The 19,453-nt window shown below is 35.4% G+C and overlaps 1 protein-coding gene across 4 annotated transcripts in view; it reads right to left on the bottom strand.

Annotated features, from left to right (window-relative positions):
* Positions 1–19,453, bottom strand: part of LOC117183066 (potassium voltage-gated channel protein Shab) — a 164,409-nt gene that overhangs the window by 27,058 nt on the left and 117,898 nt on the right. For all 4 annotated transcript variants that reach the window (XR_004468342.1, XM_033376223.1, XM_033376232.1 and 1 more), the window contains one exon: positions 4,035–4,248. Coding sequence is in view for 3 of the 4 variants with exons in the window: in XM_033376223.1 (XP_033232114.1) it covers positions 4,035–4,248 (214 nt within the window). In the remaining variant the exon portion in view is untranslated. The remainder of the gene's footprint in view (positions 1–4,034; positions 4,249–19,453) is intronic.

Genomic DNA, 19,453 nt, shown 5'->3' with positions numbered 1-19,453 from the left:
CAATTAGAAACGAGTCAAGCGGCCCTCACTGTTTACGTTTCGATCCCCCCGGAAACAGTCCAAGGCTATTTGAAGGCAACCCCCGACATTTGACTGAAAGCGAGTTTGGTGTAAATCGATATTATTAATATAATTACTATCTATCGTATTTAATATTAATCTACAATATTAAACATGAATGCATACTTACTAATTTAATTAAAAATTAAATTTATGAGTTCCCAGTGGAAAAAAAATTTGGCGACGTCTTTACGATATCGTTACGACATCTTTACGACAACTTTACGACATCCTATGTCCATGTCGTTTCGGTATCTTTGCGATTTCGTAAAGACATCATCAGATCATACGACTTATTTACAATATCGTAAAGACACCTTAACGACATGGACATATGATTTCGTGAAGTTTCCGTGAAGATGTCGTAACGATGTCGTAAAGACGTCGCCAAACTTTGTGCCCACTGGGTTACTATTAAATTACTTACCTAAAGAGATGACAAAATTGAAGGTTAGAATTAATTAATTTAATTTAATAATATCTTGTTATTTTGTTAAGCAAAATGTTAAGATGTTGAGATGAATTTTATTTAAAAAATAAAGAAACATAAATTCTTTATGATTTATAAGAATTCATTCTTGCTTTTTAATTTATTCTATAATTGTAACTCATTTGTACCATTTTATTTTGATAAACCCCATTGGATTTTCCTTGTCATAGTATTGGCTTATTCTGTGTCCCACGTAAGAATATATCCCAAAATTCGTGTCCCACTAATGGGCGATCTGACAAGTTAAAAAAATATCCACTTATATCAATTAACTATAAAATTAATAATGTATTTTCTTTTCTAAGCGATCAAATAATGTATGACTTACTTGTTATAACGGTTTTTGAATGAAAAATTCTAATTCACCATTTTCAAATTGTGTTAATGTGACTTAGTTGTTTGTAACTGTCCCAGTAATGGTCAATTTACCTTACTGTACAGTGTCCTTTTTTGCAAAACTTCTATGTATAATGGGTTTCGCTTACGTTTTTTCCCTCTTCTTTTCGTTTCTCTTATTAGCTAAACCTAGACCCGCTGGAACATAAGGAACACATAAGGTTGAGTAGATTTTGACTGAGAGTTCAGGTTTTTGATTTTTTGTTCAAGTTTTTTCAGGTAAAAACAGCTATTTAGCCAGTTTTGAGGTGTTTTATTGAGGATAGGGCTAAGCTTAGACCCACTGGACAAATTCTGAGGGCAGATTTGAATTCAGCGCATCCAAATACATATTGGTACATGTGTCTCATACCCAAATCTGACAACTTTTTTTTTGTGTTGGCTGTATAATTTAAGCTTTCCTATAGCCATTCTAGTCCTTTCATTATTTTTGCATATTATTCTGATTAATTTAATTTCCTTTTTTACCCCTGTTCAAAAGTTTCAACTTAGATTTATAAACTCACTTTTTTGAATTTGAAGTTAATTTGAAAAGAATAGCCCCGATTATTTCGACGTTCCTTTATAAATTAAGTTTCGAATTTTTGTTGACATTTTAGCAGTTTTCTGCCAGTTACATCACTCCAGCAATATACAAAAAGTTTAAATAATCAATAACTCGATGCAGAACTTCACGGCCCTGGCGGATCTAGTGAACAGAAAGTATACGCTACAACGCACCTTTATAGTATCCACGTAGTGTCCCTTCCGCGTCATGCAAAAAAGCTAAAACAAAAAAATAGCAAGATAGGTATTTAACTTGTTGCAATTCAGATTCTACGTCAACTTTGCCGTTAGAATGTCACGGAGTAATTGCAATCGTTTTTTGCAGCCTTAAAAAATTTTTAAAATGTCATAACTTCTGCTGAAGGCGATTTCAAGCACATCCATAGTCACTTAAGTAGTATGCTGCTATTGAAAGAAGATTAGCTTGAAGTCGCATTCAGTCTATGTTAATGACAGATACTGTATTTAAAAAATTTTTTTAAGCTACAAAAAAAAACTAATTTAAGTATTCCGTGACCCTCTCACAGAAAACTTAACGTAGAATCCGAATTGCAATACATTATAGGTTCATCTTACTGTTTTTTTTCTAGTTTTTGTTGCATGATACAGAAGGGATACTATGTGGATACTATAGGAGTACGCTGTAACGTATCCTTTCAGTTCATGCGGTGCACCAGGGGCGCACTTGTGTTGCTCCAACGTTATCTCTACTGAGGCTTCAATTATTAAGTATTAAAAATTAATATAAAATGTAGGTTTTTGGTTCATGCGTCTTCTTAGCAGCATTTCTAATTTGAACATACTTAAAATTACAGTCTCTAAATCTAAAATATCTACAATATTATTTCTAAAAACAGGACTATGCGTAAATAAAATCGAATATATCTAGTCTGATCCAAAAAGAAACAAACCACCTTTAGAAACCTGTAAGCTCACATTGAATTTATCGCAGATATATTCTTGTAAACTATTTTTTCAATATTGTCTGCCTCTTTTTGTTTCGAATGGATCGATGAAATTTTGTTCATTCATTCCTCAAATGTACAGGTTTATGCTTTCTAAGACTTCTAACTATTATCTAAAACTAAACCAAAACGTCATCTAACAGTAAGTAGACAATACGTCTAAAACTATCATCTCGAGTGCAACATTCTGATATCTATCAATTTTGCAGTCCGAAAACACGGAATTGCCTACTAGAATTTCTGGTATTTAAATGAGATTAATATTAAATTTAAAATCCTATTTAATGTCCAATAATCAAGTTAATGTGAAGAATTCCTGGAAATAAAACCAAGACTCTAGTGACCAAATTTTGATAAACACCATAAAATGTTCCTATTGCAATCTGAAAAAGACAAAATACTTCTTCCTCCTAAAAAAGAAAAGAAAAAACTTTTCCTTCCTCTGGCAAGAAATTAAAAAGAAAAAAGAAAAATGAGAAGGAAACCAACCAAATCCCCTTCCTTCTCGTTTTTATTTCTTTTGTATTTTTTTTTCACTCTATCATTATCAAATCACAATAAAAAACATTTGTAAAAATAATCTTTTAGGTCTTTAGGGAGAAGAAGTTTTTTGTTTTTCTCAGATTGCAATAGGGACATTTTATGGTATTTGTTTAAATTTGGTCGTTAGATACTATTAAAATAAAAAATATTTCACATTTTCAAAGCCAGACAAAATACCTCCATTGGTTTCTTTTGTTACTATATATCTTGTCAAGTATTAGTATAGTAGTGATTGACAAAATATTACATATATTCTCATGTTACGTTTATGAGATATTTGAGCCAGTGTATAGAAAAATTATCTTGAGTTTTTAAAAATTCGAGCCATGTTTCAATGGTTTTGTAGTAGCGAACGTTACTGACATTTTGTTGATAATAACGAATGTGAAAACAGCAGAATGGAAATTTAGTATTCTAGCGTACTAGAATTAACATCCTCTTAGAGGCAATAAATACTTTTGTCGAAACATAAAATGAACGTGTATTTGATCTTAGAGGGAAATAATAATACGAAAGTATTAAACTGTAACTCGCTCTCTTGACTGAATTTACATAATCTTTCTTTTTGTTGCTTTATGTTAACATCTGGCAAACTAGCTGATTCGTCATATTTTTTCAGTTTCTGTCGTAAGTATCTCTCAAATGTAACATTGTGCGAACAAATGGAGGTCAGATTTTAATTTAACACTTCGCAAATTTTATTCTGTACCATTTTTTAAATAATTTTTCCAGCCATTCTGAAAATTTTCGGGAGTACTTAGAAATGAAAAAAGTATAAATAAAGGTAATAAAGGCGCAGAAGACGAATGTACTGTTGTTTTCTCTGCTTAAAACGCAGAACTTTATTGCTATCCTTAATTAATGCTACGTCTTTGTACTATGTGGAACATAGGGTTTTTGCAAAAGAAAAGTATTTCTCCCTGGATTTCCCCTACCAGTGTGTACACAGTACATATAGATATAACCAATATTATAATATAAAAAATTGTGAAGACAGCGTGTGCGGCTTACTTGGTAACGTGTCAGTCAATTACCAGTATTATGCCTGGAACCACTAATCGTCCCGAATAGATGATGATTAATAATTCTCGTTGCCGAAGAAAGACTATTCACTGGCGCTGGGGGTCTCCCGGCTCGCAAGCCATTATAGAGATTATTGTTGTCCTCCTTTGCTTCCGCCCTTATTGATGTACTCATACATCCTGCGTGATCTTGATTGCTAGATAATTGAGCTCGTGGCTTTACACTCTGAAATACAAATCATAACGAATTAGGACAACGAACTGCATTAATTTACGACTGAGGACGAGATTGTAACTTACAACATTAGTTAAATGTAAACATTAATTCTACAATAAATTGTTATAAAATTTATTTATATCAATTTAAAAGAATAACGTATTCGGCATAAATAAAATACAACGTACGATTTTAGATTGGAATTACAAACCATGGCTTAACCAAAAAGTCCTCAAGCATTTTGTAAAAATTACTGACCTCAGCCTAATTATCTTTCATATGGGGAGAAAATAATTGTTGAATTTTTTAAGATTTTGAAACAAATGCTTAAAACATTAGGGTAAATAAAAAAAAGATTTTCAAATTTGAACTCGATACAAACCTTAATTGTACCTTTTTGAACAACAAATTTAAAAAAATAAAATCGGATATGATTTATAGGATTTCACCGAGAGCGGGTGCTAATCTCAAAAACTACACCCACTTCCAACGAAATCGCGGTAAAATTTCAGCCGTAGCCACGTCTCATGACCGTGAGATAGATGGTTACAATCTGTGACGGACTGAATACGATGATCCGGCAAAACTCTCGTGGACCCCGAGGACGTGGAGCGAACCAAGGACGACCGTCCTCTGTATTTTTCTCGCAAGTGTCTCAGCATCTTTTTGACACGCATGGATGCCTTTCAGACTATTAACCAGTGAAAGCTTGGTACCTGCAAGAGCGCCGATGATGAGGACGATTAGCTTAACAGAATATTCCGGGTATAATCGTCGCAACTCCCTTATAAGGTCTCTATAGCTTTTTTTCTTTTCATTCTCCTTGCCTATGACGTTTTTTTTCAGCCGGTACGGAAAACTCGATAACTAAAATGGTTCGTTTTTCAAAGGCACGGAGAACTATGTCAAGCCTCGAGTGCGCAACAGAACCAATTTTCGAGAATATGAAGTTTTAGTATATGCGACAATTTTTATTCTCGACAATTGACTCGATTTCCCAAGGAGCGTTTAGCTGATTGATATTAGGGCTAATGTCGTAAGAGTGACAGATATGGTAATGAAGCACTATTAGTGCCGCATTGTGCTTTTGAATGTACGTCGTTCCCACATGAGTTGAACAACTAGATAGTATGTGTCCTAGATGCTCGGGATGTGTATGAAGCGATCTGCAGGTATCATCGGAAATGTCTTGGCTCAAAATGTGGCGACAGTATGCTCAAGTGGAAATGACACCATCTTAAAATGCCAAAATGAAACCCTCCGTAGCCGACTTCAACCTGTGTAACTTAAGGAAAGCTGTTCACAGAAGTTCTTCTCTTGTGCTTTCTTAATACGGACTTTCAGAAGTGAGTACTCGAGATAGATAAGATTTGATGCATATTGCCCACTCCTAGAATTGAAGACAAGGCCGTGTATTTCAACAGCCTCCTCTGATGGTTTGCAAAAATATGCTCCTTTGCCCACTACTTCGTGATTCTTAACGATTTTAGGAAGCAGGTCCGTCCATATGTGCTGTACATAGGTCTTTATATTATACGGTTGATAATTTGAAGAACTACAATATCATAATAAATTTTTATTACGCGAAATTAATTGAAAACGCGAGAAAAATCAGTTCTAAAAAATTCACTGCGGGCTGGGTTTGAACCAACAACCTTCTCATTATATGTGTGGGAGCTATCAGTTGCGCCACCGCAGCATCAATAGTGAAAATTTTAGAAATTGTATTTGCTTAATTTCGATCAAAATTATTTTTCATGAATGTTATTATTTTAAGGCCAGTTGTTAAATTCAAGTTTGAAACAGAGTTATAGAAACAGAGTTTCGCTTAGACTGGTTAATTAGATAGAATATTATTTTAGAGGCCTGATAAAAGTGGTTTTTTTTATCTTTGTACGACAGAGGTTTCTATATTCGATAGTTGATAAGCAGAAGAACTACTGTATTTGCTTAATTTCGATCGAAATGAAGCAAATACAAGTTCTAAAATTTTCGCTGTTGGTGCTGCGGTGGCGCAATTGATAGTGCCCCTGACATGTAATGAGGAGGTTATTGGTTCAAACCCAGCCCGCAGTGAATTTGTTAGAATTTATTTTTCTCGCGTTTTCAATCAATTTCGCGTAATAAAAATTTATTATGATATAGTAGTTCTTCTACTTATCAATTGTACAATACAGAGACCTCCGTCGTACACAGAGCAAAAAATCCACTGGTATCAGGCCTCTAAAATAATATTCTATCTAATTAACCAGTCTAACCGAAACCCTATTTCTATAACTCTGTTTCAAACTTGAATTTAACAACTGACCTTAAAATAATAACATCTATAAAAAATAACTTCGATCGAAATCAAGAAAATACAAGTTCTAAAATTTTGACTGTTGGTGTTCAGGAAAAGAGGTGGCAGAGATAAGGGAGGGGAGTAGAAATGGAATAATATAAAAGGGGGGGGGTAAGGAGGGCAAATGTGGAGATGAGGCAGGTGTAGAGGTTAAAAAAAAGGTTGTTGGCATATGATTTTGTAAGGAGAATAAAATAGTTCAAATCGCTAATGATGAGTGTATTATTTTATGCAGTGGAGGTATGGGGGTGGAAGGTAAGTGAGGAGGTAAATAGGATATAAGAGAGGTATGTCAAGTGGACACTGGGGTTGGTAAGGAATACGCCGAACTATATTGCCAAGAGGGAGACAGCAAGGACAAGTATAGGGATTATAACGGGGAGTCGAGCGGGTAAATATGAAGAGAAATTTTTGGAAGAGGGAGGAAGTAAGCTGGTTAGGGAATGTTGGTGGGAGAAGGAGAACATATGTAGGTGTTTGAAGATGGAGGTGAAAAGGGAAAGGTATTTTAGAAAGAATGGATTGTAGATGGATCAAGTGAGAAGGATGCACGAGGAAGGAAGACGGGCATATGAGGTGGTTAAGAGAAACGGCATGGAGAGATAGAGAAGGAAGAAGTAGCGAAGAAAATAAGAGAGTTAAGGTTTAACGGAAACTATGTGTGGATTATGCTAAGGGAGACAGCGCAATATTTGTGTGCGAAAGGAGAGCAAGGAAGTCAGGAACTTATAGCGAGGATGAGGTGCGGATGCATGGAGGATTATAATAGGTTCTGGCTTTTTAGAGAGAAGTAGATATGTGAATTGTGCGGGAAGGGGGATGCAAAAGTGGAGCACTAGTTGGAGAAGTGTCGAGAGGTGGAAAGGAGTGGGATAAGCCTGGAGGTATTGTTGCATGAAAGGGACGACAAAAGCGCAGTATCAGCCCCCCCCCCCGAAAATGCCGGAGTTTTAAGATAATCGCGTTTTAATAATTTTTTAATTAATGCAATAGCCCTGTTACAATTTGGGGTTTTGCGAAAGTTCAAAATATATGATCGGCTAGAAAACCGATGTAGAAAGAGAAATGTTTTCTACCATTTTTTGATGTAATCAAATGTTAACATAAGAAATAAACAATTACGTTGAAAATTGAGGAAAAATAACATTGTTCTTATTTTGGTTAAAATATTGATTTCACAGAAAAAAGCTTAAACAAAAGTTGGATTACTCACAAAGGAGAATTTTTGTCCAAAAGAACATTCTTTAATAAAAGTGATTAATTTCGAGAAAACATTGATTCAAGAAATAAAAAACTTCAGAGCCATAGAATATAGAAAGTCATAGAAAGGTGGTTTTCTTTGTCGGAAGCAATTTTATCAAGAAATTTCTAGAGATTAAAGATAGTCCTTTTTGGGTTTACTTCAACTTTCATCAATAGAATGTATTCTAATGTTTATATTTAACAAGTTAATGAGCATTTCTGAATGTACACACTTTGACGTGATGTACATTTAGAAACTTTTAATAAAATCTTCTGGAAATTTTTACATGGATAAAGGAAGTCTTAATTAAAAAATTAGTGTCAGCTAGTTTAAAATCAAATACTAACTCATTATGCTATAAACAATAATAAACTAAGTCTCTTTATCAAATTCTGATAATGGCAGGGACTTTCAATGAAGCTGAATAATTTTTATAAAAATTAAATAATAAATTGACCTTCAAAAAATATTACTATTAGTTATACATTGTTTATTATTCAATTTTTTGTTTGTTAAAATTTAATGAATCCTTATTGCTGTGATAAAGGAAAAGTTTAGGGTGGCGGCATGCGGCCCCCATAAAGCATCCCAAATTTTTTCAGATCCAAGGCTTACACTTGTCGCCCTAGTTATTTGTGCTCGAAAGGCGAGAGCCCTTTGCAAGGGCTGCAAGTTTAAGCCTTTGGATCAGAAAAAATATGGGATGTTTTATTGGGGCCGTATGCCGCCAGCGTGAACTTTTCCTTTATTACAGCAATAAGGATGCATTACATTTTAACCAAAAAAATATAATTTAATAATGGACAATGTATAAGTAATAGTAATATTTGTTAAAAGCCATTTTATTATTTAATTATTATGAAAATTTTTCAGCATTATCACAAGTCCCTGCGACTATTAGAAGTTGATAAAGAGACTTAGTTTATTATAGTTTAAAGCATAAGGAATTAGTATTTGATTTTAAACTAGCTAATGCTAATTTTTTAATTTAAGACTTCCTTTATCTATGTAAGAATTTCCAGAAGATTTTATTAAAAATTTCTAAATGTACAGCACGTCAAAGTGTGTACATTCAGAAATGCTCATTAACTTGTTCAATAAAAACATTAGAATAAATTTTCTTAATAAATATTGAAGTAGACCCAAAAATAGTATCTTTTATCTCTAGAAATTTCTTGATAAAATTTCTTCCTACAAAGAAAACCACCTTTCTATTCTGGTTCTGCATTTTTTTACTTCTTTAATCGATGTTTTCTCGAAATCAATCACTTTTATCAAAACATGTTTTCTTGGACCAAAAATTCTCCTCTGTAAGTAGTCCAAATTTAGTTTGAAGCTTTTTTTATGTGAAATAAATATTTTAACCAAAATAAGAACAATGTTATTTTTTCTCACTTTCCAACGTAATTGTTTATTTCGTATGTTAACTTTTGAAAAACCATAAATTGTAACATGGCTATTGCATTAATTAAAAAATAATCGAAACGCGATTATCTCAAAACTTCGGCATTTTTCGGGGGAGGCGGCACCCTACTTTTTCGTAATCAGCACAACATTTTACATGATATTCAATAAAAAAATCCTTCGGACCTAGAACAGCACACAGGATTACATCTAGCTCCTAGAGTACGAGGCAAGGCAAGAAACTAGCGACATGCGTGCTAGGCGAGGCGAAGTGAGAAAGGCTAGGATATAAAAGCGAGCGGCTTAGAGATAAGGTGTGGATGTATTTTAATTTTTAAGAGGTTGTAAGAAAATTCTGGAAAAAATGGAAGTGTAAGCAAGTCAATTTATAAGGCCAGCAGACCGAAAAATAAACGCTAATTATCTGGTTTTAAATGGTCGGACCAACTCAGTGGGGACATCCTTACCTGTTGGCAAGGAAGCTCAATGTCGCGAAGAGGATACATGCAGAGATTACATGAACGTTGGGTCCATATGAACCCGGAATATGTTCATACAACACCTCATTATTTAAGACGTCAGGTATCCTTTTTACGCGGAAAGGTATATAAACCTGTTTATCAGCAAGAAGAAGAGCAAAATTACTCCAGTGAACATATTAACCGTTCTAGCAAGACCACCTTTCTCAGGATGGAAAAATTAGCTGAAGGTAGTACTGCTTTTTCCGATTTGGTCCCCACAGATGTTAATCTCTGGAATCTGAGCTGTGTAGTTTACGAGAAGGTGGTCTCCCTGCTTATCAACAATAGAGATATACCTTAGTATGCTTCAGTATGCCTGGGTAAGGCACGTGAGTGTATTGCTGTTGCATAGTTTCAGTTTAAAATTAAACCGACAAGATGGCATTCATCAAATGTTCAATGCTTGATTAGCTACATAACGTTCAATAAAAAATGCACTCAAAAAGTTAGGGCATTTGTTGGAAGCAGTACAAAACGAAAAAATAAGAGCTCTTTCAACAGCAAAAGAGCGCTGAACCGCGAGTAAAGTTCTAGTCATCCTTCTACTCGTCCTAGTCGAGAAAAGATTCAAGTATTGTGGGAGTAAGTATATGGAGATATTTATCAGCTAAATGCAGATGCTGCAGATATACCACCCCTTCGTAAATTTTGGCAAAGGCAAATGTTGCAAGGTCTAGAGGAAGAGTTTCCACTAATTACTGTTGAAGCGTTTAAGAAATTAATCTCTAGAACTAAGAACTTTTCAACGCCACGGCCAGATAAAACCAGCAAATTTTGGTGGAAAAAGTTTACTTTTACGCACAAACATCTAGCTCGTACATTATTTACTACTTTCTTGAAGGGAAAGCAACCCATTCCGGAGTAGCCTGCGCCTATCTATACAAAGGAAGAACAAAAACTATATCATCGGATGATCATTGACCTTAGTTTACCGTTAACGCATAATGAATGGACCTGCAGGCAATAACAACTACCGAGCATGCAAGCAAGTGTCAGAAACATTTGGATATGTTCTGAGTGGATGCTCAAAGTATGCATGCTACAGGTTATTGAGAAACACAATGCTGCTCTAATAGCATATGTATTACATAGGAAGAAGGAGAGCACAATCTTTTCATGGCGAGGGCAATGTTTCTGGAACGAGCTTTTATCACGAGTGATCAGTCTAAAAGGTACTGAAATTTTACACAAATCTAATACCATCTCTGATGAAAATGCAATAATATAAACAAATATAATAAATTTGAATGGACCGGATTTAGATAGATTTAGCTCAGGTTTAAAATTATTATTTCTGGGCTGTGCCTTCGGCCTGACCATTGAGATTACCATTCCCCCTCCCTTGCGATTTGGACGCGTGCTACTCTCTGTTTCACCCTTACAAACTACTCTTTCCCTCTTTATTATCCCTACTCCTCCATTAACTCCCATCATTAGATCACTCTCCACTGTGGTGGCTAGTCCTTTGAGCTAGCCTTTGAGCGAGCCTCAGTGCGCTTTTTTTCATAAAGCGACTGGATGTGTTAAACGGTGTGTACCGTTCGATAGTAAATGTTATATTTGCTGAATCAGAGACTTCGATTTTCCTGGTTCCGGTCCTCCTTCTCACTTCACCCTTTTGGAACCTATGTCTGCGTTTTTGTCTTTGGACATTAAACTACACGTCTTACAGCTAGCTGTTTCTTCGTGCTAGCCCTTTGACAGCCTAAGAATTGTCTTGGATGGTTCGCCCCATGCAACTGCTCACATATAATCAGTGCAAAGTAGCGTTCGTCGGTTGGCTACCTATGTCTGCGCAGTGGTCTTTAGACATTACGCTACACGTATTGCAGCTTGTTTAATGCAGCTTTTTCTTAGTGCTCGTTCTTTGGAAGCCTATAAAGTTTATTTTTGTTGCTTTGGAGCATTCGGTGATTCACACAAAGCAGCAGTCTTTGAAGAGATTTTCCCGAATCACCTGCATTTCATTATTTATTTACCAAATAGGTCATCCTACCACCAATTACGGGGATTTATAGCTGCGCCAGGTGGTTAAAGAAGCACACACTTTTCACTTTGGAAAAAATCAAATCCCTTGCAGACCAAAACTTACTTGGAAACTGGAAAATGTTGAAGGTTCGCAAGCTATCAACAGAAGAGTTGATAGAAAAAAATCCAGATTCTCGCTTGCTATGCGAAATTTGCTACGCTCTTCATACTGCGTGCATCGTAAAGGCCTTTTTCCCTCATGCGTCAGAAGTAATTAGTCATGATTTAAGGAAAATGAAATTGGTCATGCTAGACTGGACTTTTTGCAGATCATTGTTATCAATCCTTCTACATACTTTGGTGCAAAAGTTGAGTTGCGTTACAACTCAAGGCGAATCAATTGTGAATTCAATTGAAAATATGCGTTCTCTTTATGATTTCAAGATTAGCAGCGTCAAATAAATGAACTTGTAAGTTTCATAATTATAATTTCCACGCAAACTTCTGTCGTAGGAAGAAATTTTAATAACTTAAGAAAATGGAAATCAGTAAATTCTATTCTAGAAGGGGCACCTTCATACAAAAGCTCGAGATTATCGCAGCTGGAAAAGAGATCAAATCGTTTAGAAAAATTACTGACACAAGTACTAGAATGAATCGCTCTCAATGTATAGGGCTATGAAGCCAGATAATTCTCTGAGCATTCCAATGTGGGGAATTATTCTTCTCACTCTGATGACAAGGTTTCCTCGCCTCCACCCAAAAATACTACTCTATGGAAAGCTTCTAGTTTTTCAGTGCTAGATTCGCTTTTACCTCACTCTGATAAAGCGGTTATACATTTCTCGCCTGCAGTCACGAAACCACCGGAGAAACTGGACAATCAGGGCATCCAAGTTCAACGCCTAGGAAATGACTCTTTAAACAAAATTCACTATTTAGAAGTGCACAAGAAATTACAGGCTGCCTCAATTTTTTCAGCATTACTAGTTTTTCACAACTCAACGGCTTATCGTTACATACCCATCATCCGAATCTGTTGGGTAAATTAGATCTTGCCCTCGGTACGCTCACTGATGGTTTGCTTCTTCAAAGGAAAGAATTTCAATCCGCCATTATTTCCTTAACACAGAAGCATCCAACTATAAGTAAGGATGTAAAGAAGATTGTCTTAGAAAATAACTCTCCGTAACGTAAGCGTACGTAATGGACATGAGACGAGAAGCAAACGCACCAAAAAATAACTACATGGCTTCTCTCTTTGCCACTGCCCCACCAAAAACATATTTTCTGTAAAATAAAATTGAGTGCATTATTCAAAAGAACATGGCCAGTTCTAGAAGAAGAAATTCAAAAAATTTATAAATGGCACGATCGAAAAAAATTTAAAGGACAATTGAGACACTTCACCAAAAGGTGGATCAATCTTGGGGCTCCAGACTAGATCATCATTGTTTTAAAAGACATATGCTATTCCTTTCATAAAGAAATCACCAATATTTCCTTTTTTAGACTTCCTTTGCACTCGATAAGAAACGAGACCATCAACCGACATGGGAAGGAAATTGTCAGAATTATTCAAGTCGGGAGTCCTAGAGATGACGAACGTTTCGTGCAGATTCATATCGACAATTTCCTTAGTCCCAAGATCAGATTGTTTCCTAAGATAGTTGTTCCATTTCAAGCTTTTAAACGAGCATCTGAGACCAGGAAATTTTTCGATTAATAACCCAGTCGAAGCTTCCGGGATTTCCTCAGAAAATAGACTTTTTAGCAAAAATAGATCTATTGCAAGCTTACTTACATGTTCTCATTAAAGAGGCTCACAGGCGATATCTAGCTATTTACTACCGGAAAGAAATATACTGCTGGACGGCATTGCCTTTTGGCCTCTCGAGCGCTCATCTAGCGTTTCCAACAGTGTCGAATTGGTTAGCAGCTAAGCTAAGAAAAAGAGGGATGAGAGTTTTGGTGTACTTAGATGACTCTCTTTCGGCGAACCAAGGCGAGCACCTATTAATTCAACAAGTAAAAGAAGCAGTTAGTTTTTTCACCTTCTTGAGATGGAAAATAAACTTTTCAAAATCAATTGTAGTGCCAAGTCAACATTTAGAGTATTTGATCAAAAATGAAGCTAGCGGCAAGCGAAGTCTCTTCCAGAAACCTTGGAATTCGACTCCTTTTTATTTCCTTTAGGAATACTATTTTGCAGGAATATGCAGCGAGCAACACGCTTTCTTTCGAAAGACTTCTCAAATCAGAATATTGTTCTCCTTTATTAAGTGAAGTTCGAATAGAAGTCGTGGATGCAAAATTTATCAAAGAATTCACGAATATTTCCAAACATGCCCCTTATTCACTTGGTAACGGATGTTAATAAAAGGTTTTTATAGTTTAGAACGAAAAAGCTGGCACATCAGTAAGAAGGCGATTAGGGTAGTATAAATTGCTATTATAAAGAATGCGCCTAATGCAAGGAAAAAGCTTGTGTCTTCAGTCAGACAACAAGACTGTCTTGGCTTACATTTTACGTCAAGGGGGGGGGGCGAAGTCTCTATCCCTTTTACAATTAGCAAGGAAGTTGTTGATGCTGATGTCAGGCTTAGATCTTCAGATAGAAGCGCACTTCATTCCGGGAATTTACAATATTGTGGCCGTTCCGATTGTCGAGAGGAAATTCGCTACCTTATTGACATTTGTCGAAAGCGGTGACGGACCGAATTTTCGAGAAGTGGGGAGTTACGCAAATAGATTTAATGGTGACTGCTCGCTCAGCCAGTTGTCTCGACCTATTCATCTCAAATAACGGACCAGACTTCAGCATTCGTGATCATTTCAGTCGGACCTGGGAGTAAAAATTGGCTTGGATATTCCCTTCTCCATCTCTAATACCAAGTTTTTTTCAACATCTCTATCTAGCTCGAGTTGTATACATCCTAATTCTCCTGAAATTAGAGAAAGCATTCTGGAGAACGGACCTCAAACATCGATCAATTATGCGCTCCTTGGCTTATTCGCAACCTTTCTCGGAATCTTCTGGACCATCAAACCAACTTCCCTTCTCCGAGGGTTTTAGACCTAAATTTCGAGGCTTGAATGGTACGAGGTAGGTTAACCATATAGAAGGATGGCACGAAGAGAACGTTGCTTTGTTCCAATCATCTTGGAGAGAAGCAATGCAGAAAACCTTCGCTGCACCTTAGAAATCATGGGTACCACGGTCTACGGCACAAGGCGTCTCATTGAATAAACCATGTCCGCAGAATGTAGCACATTACTTGGTTTATTTGCACAGGGAGAAAAATGGGGTCACAACACAATGTTGGTTTACAAGTCGGTTGTTGCAACGTTCGCAAATTCAGTGAGGAAAGAAGAGATTAGTTCACATCCAACAGCAATGAATATGTTAAAGGCCATAAATTCATCCCACCCACCTCAAGCAAAAACAAAGATTTGGGATGTGAATATATTAATCGAGTGGATGAAGTAAGAATCTGTGGATGTTGCAATCCATTTTCAAGTTTCAAGCTTTATTACTTTTTTTCAAACTTTATTACTGCTGCTAGCTTTACGTAGAGAATTCATGACCTCAAATTTTTGCTGATTACTTGGGAAATTTCCAAGACAAGGGAGATTTATGCGTTCTTTGGCCCATTTTTGGCTCCAAAGCCGACATTTTCTTACATAGGCAATTCGGTTAGGGCTATAAAAAAAATAGAGAACAGTGATTGCAGGCTGGATTCGCAATGATTACAGAAAGGAAATTAGAAATCAACTGATACCATCTTCAAAACTTGTTTTAAAAATATTCAGAGACCAACTCATTGGTCAGGTATATTAGATCAAACATTCAAGCCACTTTAGTTTCTTTTTGTTCTGCCAAAATGGCTGTAATAATTAAAGTTCTTTATTTTCTTATTGGTAAAATTTATGAAACGTTATTTAATCAAGATATAGTTATATTATTGTATTTTCTTATTACTGAATGGATCTCTATCTTCTCTATATGAATATATCGTTCTTCATAATATCAATTTTCAAGGTAAATTTCTTGTTCCGATACTTATGTTATCATTCTCTCTAAAAAGCAAATCATGTGCTCTACAGTTTAAATTATTATTAATATGACAGTGCACTTATGCCAAAGTGCCGGCAGAGTAAAAACACTTATCAATCGTCAGGCCGAAGGCACAGACCAGAAATAAGAACGTGTTTCCACCAAAGAGTAAAAAATGCTTATTTCGGTCTTTCCAAAGGACTGACCAGTTTAAATCGTTGCCGGCTTAATACACTGAGGCTCGATTCAAACGCGGGACTAGCCGCCACAGGAGGAAAGACTAGTTTGTAAGGGTGAAAGAGAGAGTAGCACACGTCCAAATCGCAAGGGAGGGGGAAGGGTAATCTTACTGGTCAGGACTTTAGGAAGACTTTCATAAAATTCGATACTAAATGGTTTCTCGGGTTTTTAACCAACTAATTTGAAATAAAAACCGCGTGAATCATTGTTTTACCAATACAGTGCCGCAGTCTGGCAGTAGGCGCCGTGGGCGTTATAGCCTAATCATAGTGTGAAAGAATTTAAATATGTCCCGGAAATAAAATTTTTAAAACTTGTAACGCAATTTATGAAAAGATGTTCCGATTTTGGCTGTAGTTTCTAAACTGATATAGATATTATACTTTTTCTTTTTGATTCTAATAGTTCTTTTCATTGTCTTCTATAATTTCCAAAATCCTTGAAACTAACAAAATGGCGGCGGTTTTTCTGAAAATTTTGGAAATAAATGCTGGCCTTTTTGAGAAAATTGAGTTTCAAATTTGTCCAGGGAAACCGCCGTCATTCGCTTATTTTTAAGAATTTTTCCAATTTTGCTGTAAATTTCGAAAGAAATTTTTCTGAAGAAGTTTTTCTGGAACAATTTGATAGTGAATTCTCTCAAAAAAGCCAGCGTTTATTTCCAATATATGCAATTAAAAGTTAGTCATAAGGACAACAGCAGGATTTCGCCAGGAGCGGGTGCTAATCTGAAAAACTGCACCCGATCCCAGCGAAATCGCGGTCAAACTTCAGCCATAACCACGCTTCACGACCGTGAGATAGGTGGTTACAGTCTGCAACGAAATCAATAGAACGATCCAACAAAAGTCTCGTGCACCCCGAGTACATGGAGCGACTCAAGGACGACCGCCTTCTGCATTTTTCCACAAGTTTTTTAGCATATTGTTGACACGCAAGGATGCTTTTTAGGCTATTAACCATTGAAAGCTTGGCACCTCCAAGATCACCAATGATAAGGACGATTAACATGTTTCGCTTCTCGAAGTCAAGAAGGACCATGTCAGGCCTCGAGTGTGCGACAGAAACAATTGTCGAGAATACAAAGTTTCAGTATATGCGGCACTTTTCATTCTCGACAATTGACTCTATTTCCCTAGGAGCATTCAGAGGAGAGATATTAAGGTTCATGTCGTAAGAGTGACAGAGATGGTAATAAATCACTCCTAGTACTGCAGCGTGCCTCTGGATGTAGGTCGTTCCGCATGAGTTGGACAACTAGATAGTATGTGTGCTAAATACTCGGGGTGTGCATGGCACGCCTTTCAGCTATGATCAGGAATATATTGGTTCAAAATATGGCGACGGTATGTTAAGGTAGAAATGACACCATCTTGACATGTCAAAATGAAATTCTCCGTGCCAGACTTCAATCCGGGTGATTTAAGGAAAGCAAAAGTTAGCTCACACGACTTTGACTGATCCTCCACATTTATGTGGAAGATGCCGTGCATCCTCTTATCGAGAAGCTGTTCACGGAAGTTTTTCTCTTCTGCTTTCTTAAACCGGGCTTTCAGGAGTGAGTACTCAAGATAGATAAGATTTTTATGCATTTTGCTCACCCCTAATACTGAAGTTAAGTGAATTTTTGTTTTACTCAGTACGTTGCATTGGATATGTTATATGTGTACAAAAACTTGTATGCCCTTAGCAAGCACAAAACACCCCCAAAGTAAGGATTAAACGTGAAAAATACAAAACAGGTAATCAAAGATGTCAAAAAAAGGATCCTCAATTTTTTGTTTTAAAAATGTTGCATTATATATTTCAGATATGTGGACAAATTTTTGAAACCCCTAATAGGCTCCAAACATCTCTATAAAAAGGGTTAATATTAAAAAAATGTGAAAAATCGAATCCAAAATTAAAAGAATGTTCTCAGTTTTTTTTGCTCAATACGTTCCATTGAATATGAAAAATGTGTACACAAATTTTCAACCACTAGCCCGCCCAAAACACCCCTGGCATAAGGGTTAATAATAATAAAATGCAAGAAATCAATACCAAAATTAAAAAAGAATGTATTCTGGATCTTCGCTTTAACTTAGTACATTTTATGTAATGTTCTGAATATGTAAAAACATTTTTAACACCCTAATAGAAGTCAAACACCCCTGAATTGAGGGATATTAGTGTAAAAATGAGAAAAAAGGCGTGTAAAACGAAAATTTGCAATTATTAGTAACTTTCCTGTGCTGATATAAATATTCGATATTACTAATTTAATCAGGAATACTAATCAACCCCGTAAAACGAGCGGAGCATCGCTAATTTAATGGTTGATGTTGTGAAAACTTGAAAACTATACTATATAAGTTGCAAATACTTAATTTCCCGATACATTAAGGATTACTTGTGCAAAAATACGATTCAAAACTCTCTGAGGCGTGCAATTTCCTAAAATTTTCCTGAGTTTGAAGCTACTATAAAATAAAATAATTAAGTCCTTATACAGTAGCGTTTTCCGTCTGTTTAATAAGATATACTATTTTTACGTATATAGCACAATGAAGGCAATAAATCTAGAAATGTATTATAAGTTTGATTCTTGTGTCAAATAACTTTGTATTATTATAAGTTAATATTTAATTAAATATTTTTATTGTAAATTTTAGTCAATCAATCAGCTTGCGATCAACCTGCTACACTAATTTTCGTATATTTTGATTGAAGTAAGTATAATATTAATGTAAAAAATATTAAGAAAACAGTAGTGTGTTCAAGAAATAAAGTGACTTTTTATTATTCTAATAAATGAAATATATTAAACGAAAAAGTCAAAGACACCTTTTGTAAATTTTAATTTTGATTTTTTGCATTTTTAAAAATTTTAACCCTTATACAAGGGGCATTTTTCTACATATCTAAAACGTATAATTCAACATATTTAACCAAAAAAAATGAGGATCCTTTTTTCGAAAATGTTGATTACCTCTTTTGTATTTTTTCACGTTTAAAACTTATTTTGGGGATGTTCTCCGCTTGCTAGGGAATTGAAAATTTGTTTATATGCTGATAATATTTAAGTTGCTGTTTTTACAAGAACAAAATTCAAGACTTTTGTTTGAAATTTCGGGTTAGATTTTTCACATTTTTTCACAATCATCCCTTATTTTGGGGGTATTTCGCGCCTGCTGCTGGGTCGTACATTTTTTTACATGCTGGATACATTAAATGCACTAAATGCCATCATTAAGACAAACATTTTTAGCTATTACACATCTTTTTTAAGCTTTTTTAATTTTTGGGCAAAGAGTTGGCCCGTTTGACGTGCAACGTCCCATATATATATATATATATATATATATTGATTTGATTATATTTGATTATATTATATTTGACATATTGTTTTGATTCCTTTAGAATCAAACCGAAGGGCCTATGACAAAGTCACCGAACGC

This window comes from Belonocnema kinseyi, chromosome 1 (assembly GCF_010883055.1).
Source record: "Belonocnema kinseyi isolate 2016_QV_RU_SX_M_011 chromosome 1, B_treatae_v1, whole genome shotgun sequence".
Lineage (NCBI taxonomy): Eukaryota > Metazoa > Arthropoda > Insecta > Hymenoptera > Cynipidae > Belonocnema > Belonocnema kinseyi.
Note: the sequence above shows the minus strand (reverse complement) of the source record. Positions and strands in the feature narration are given on the sequence as shown.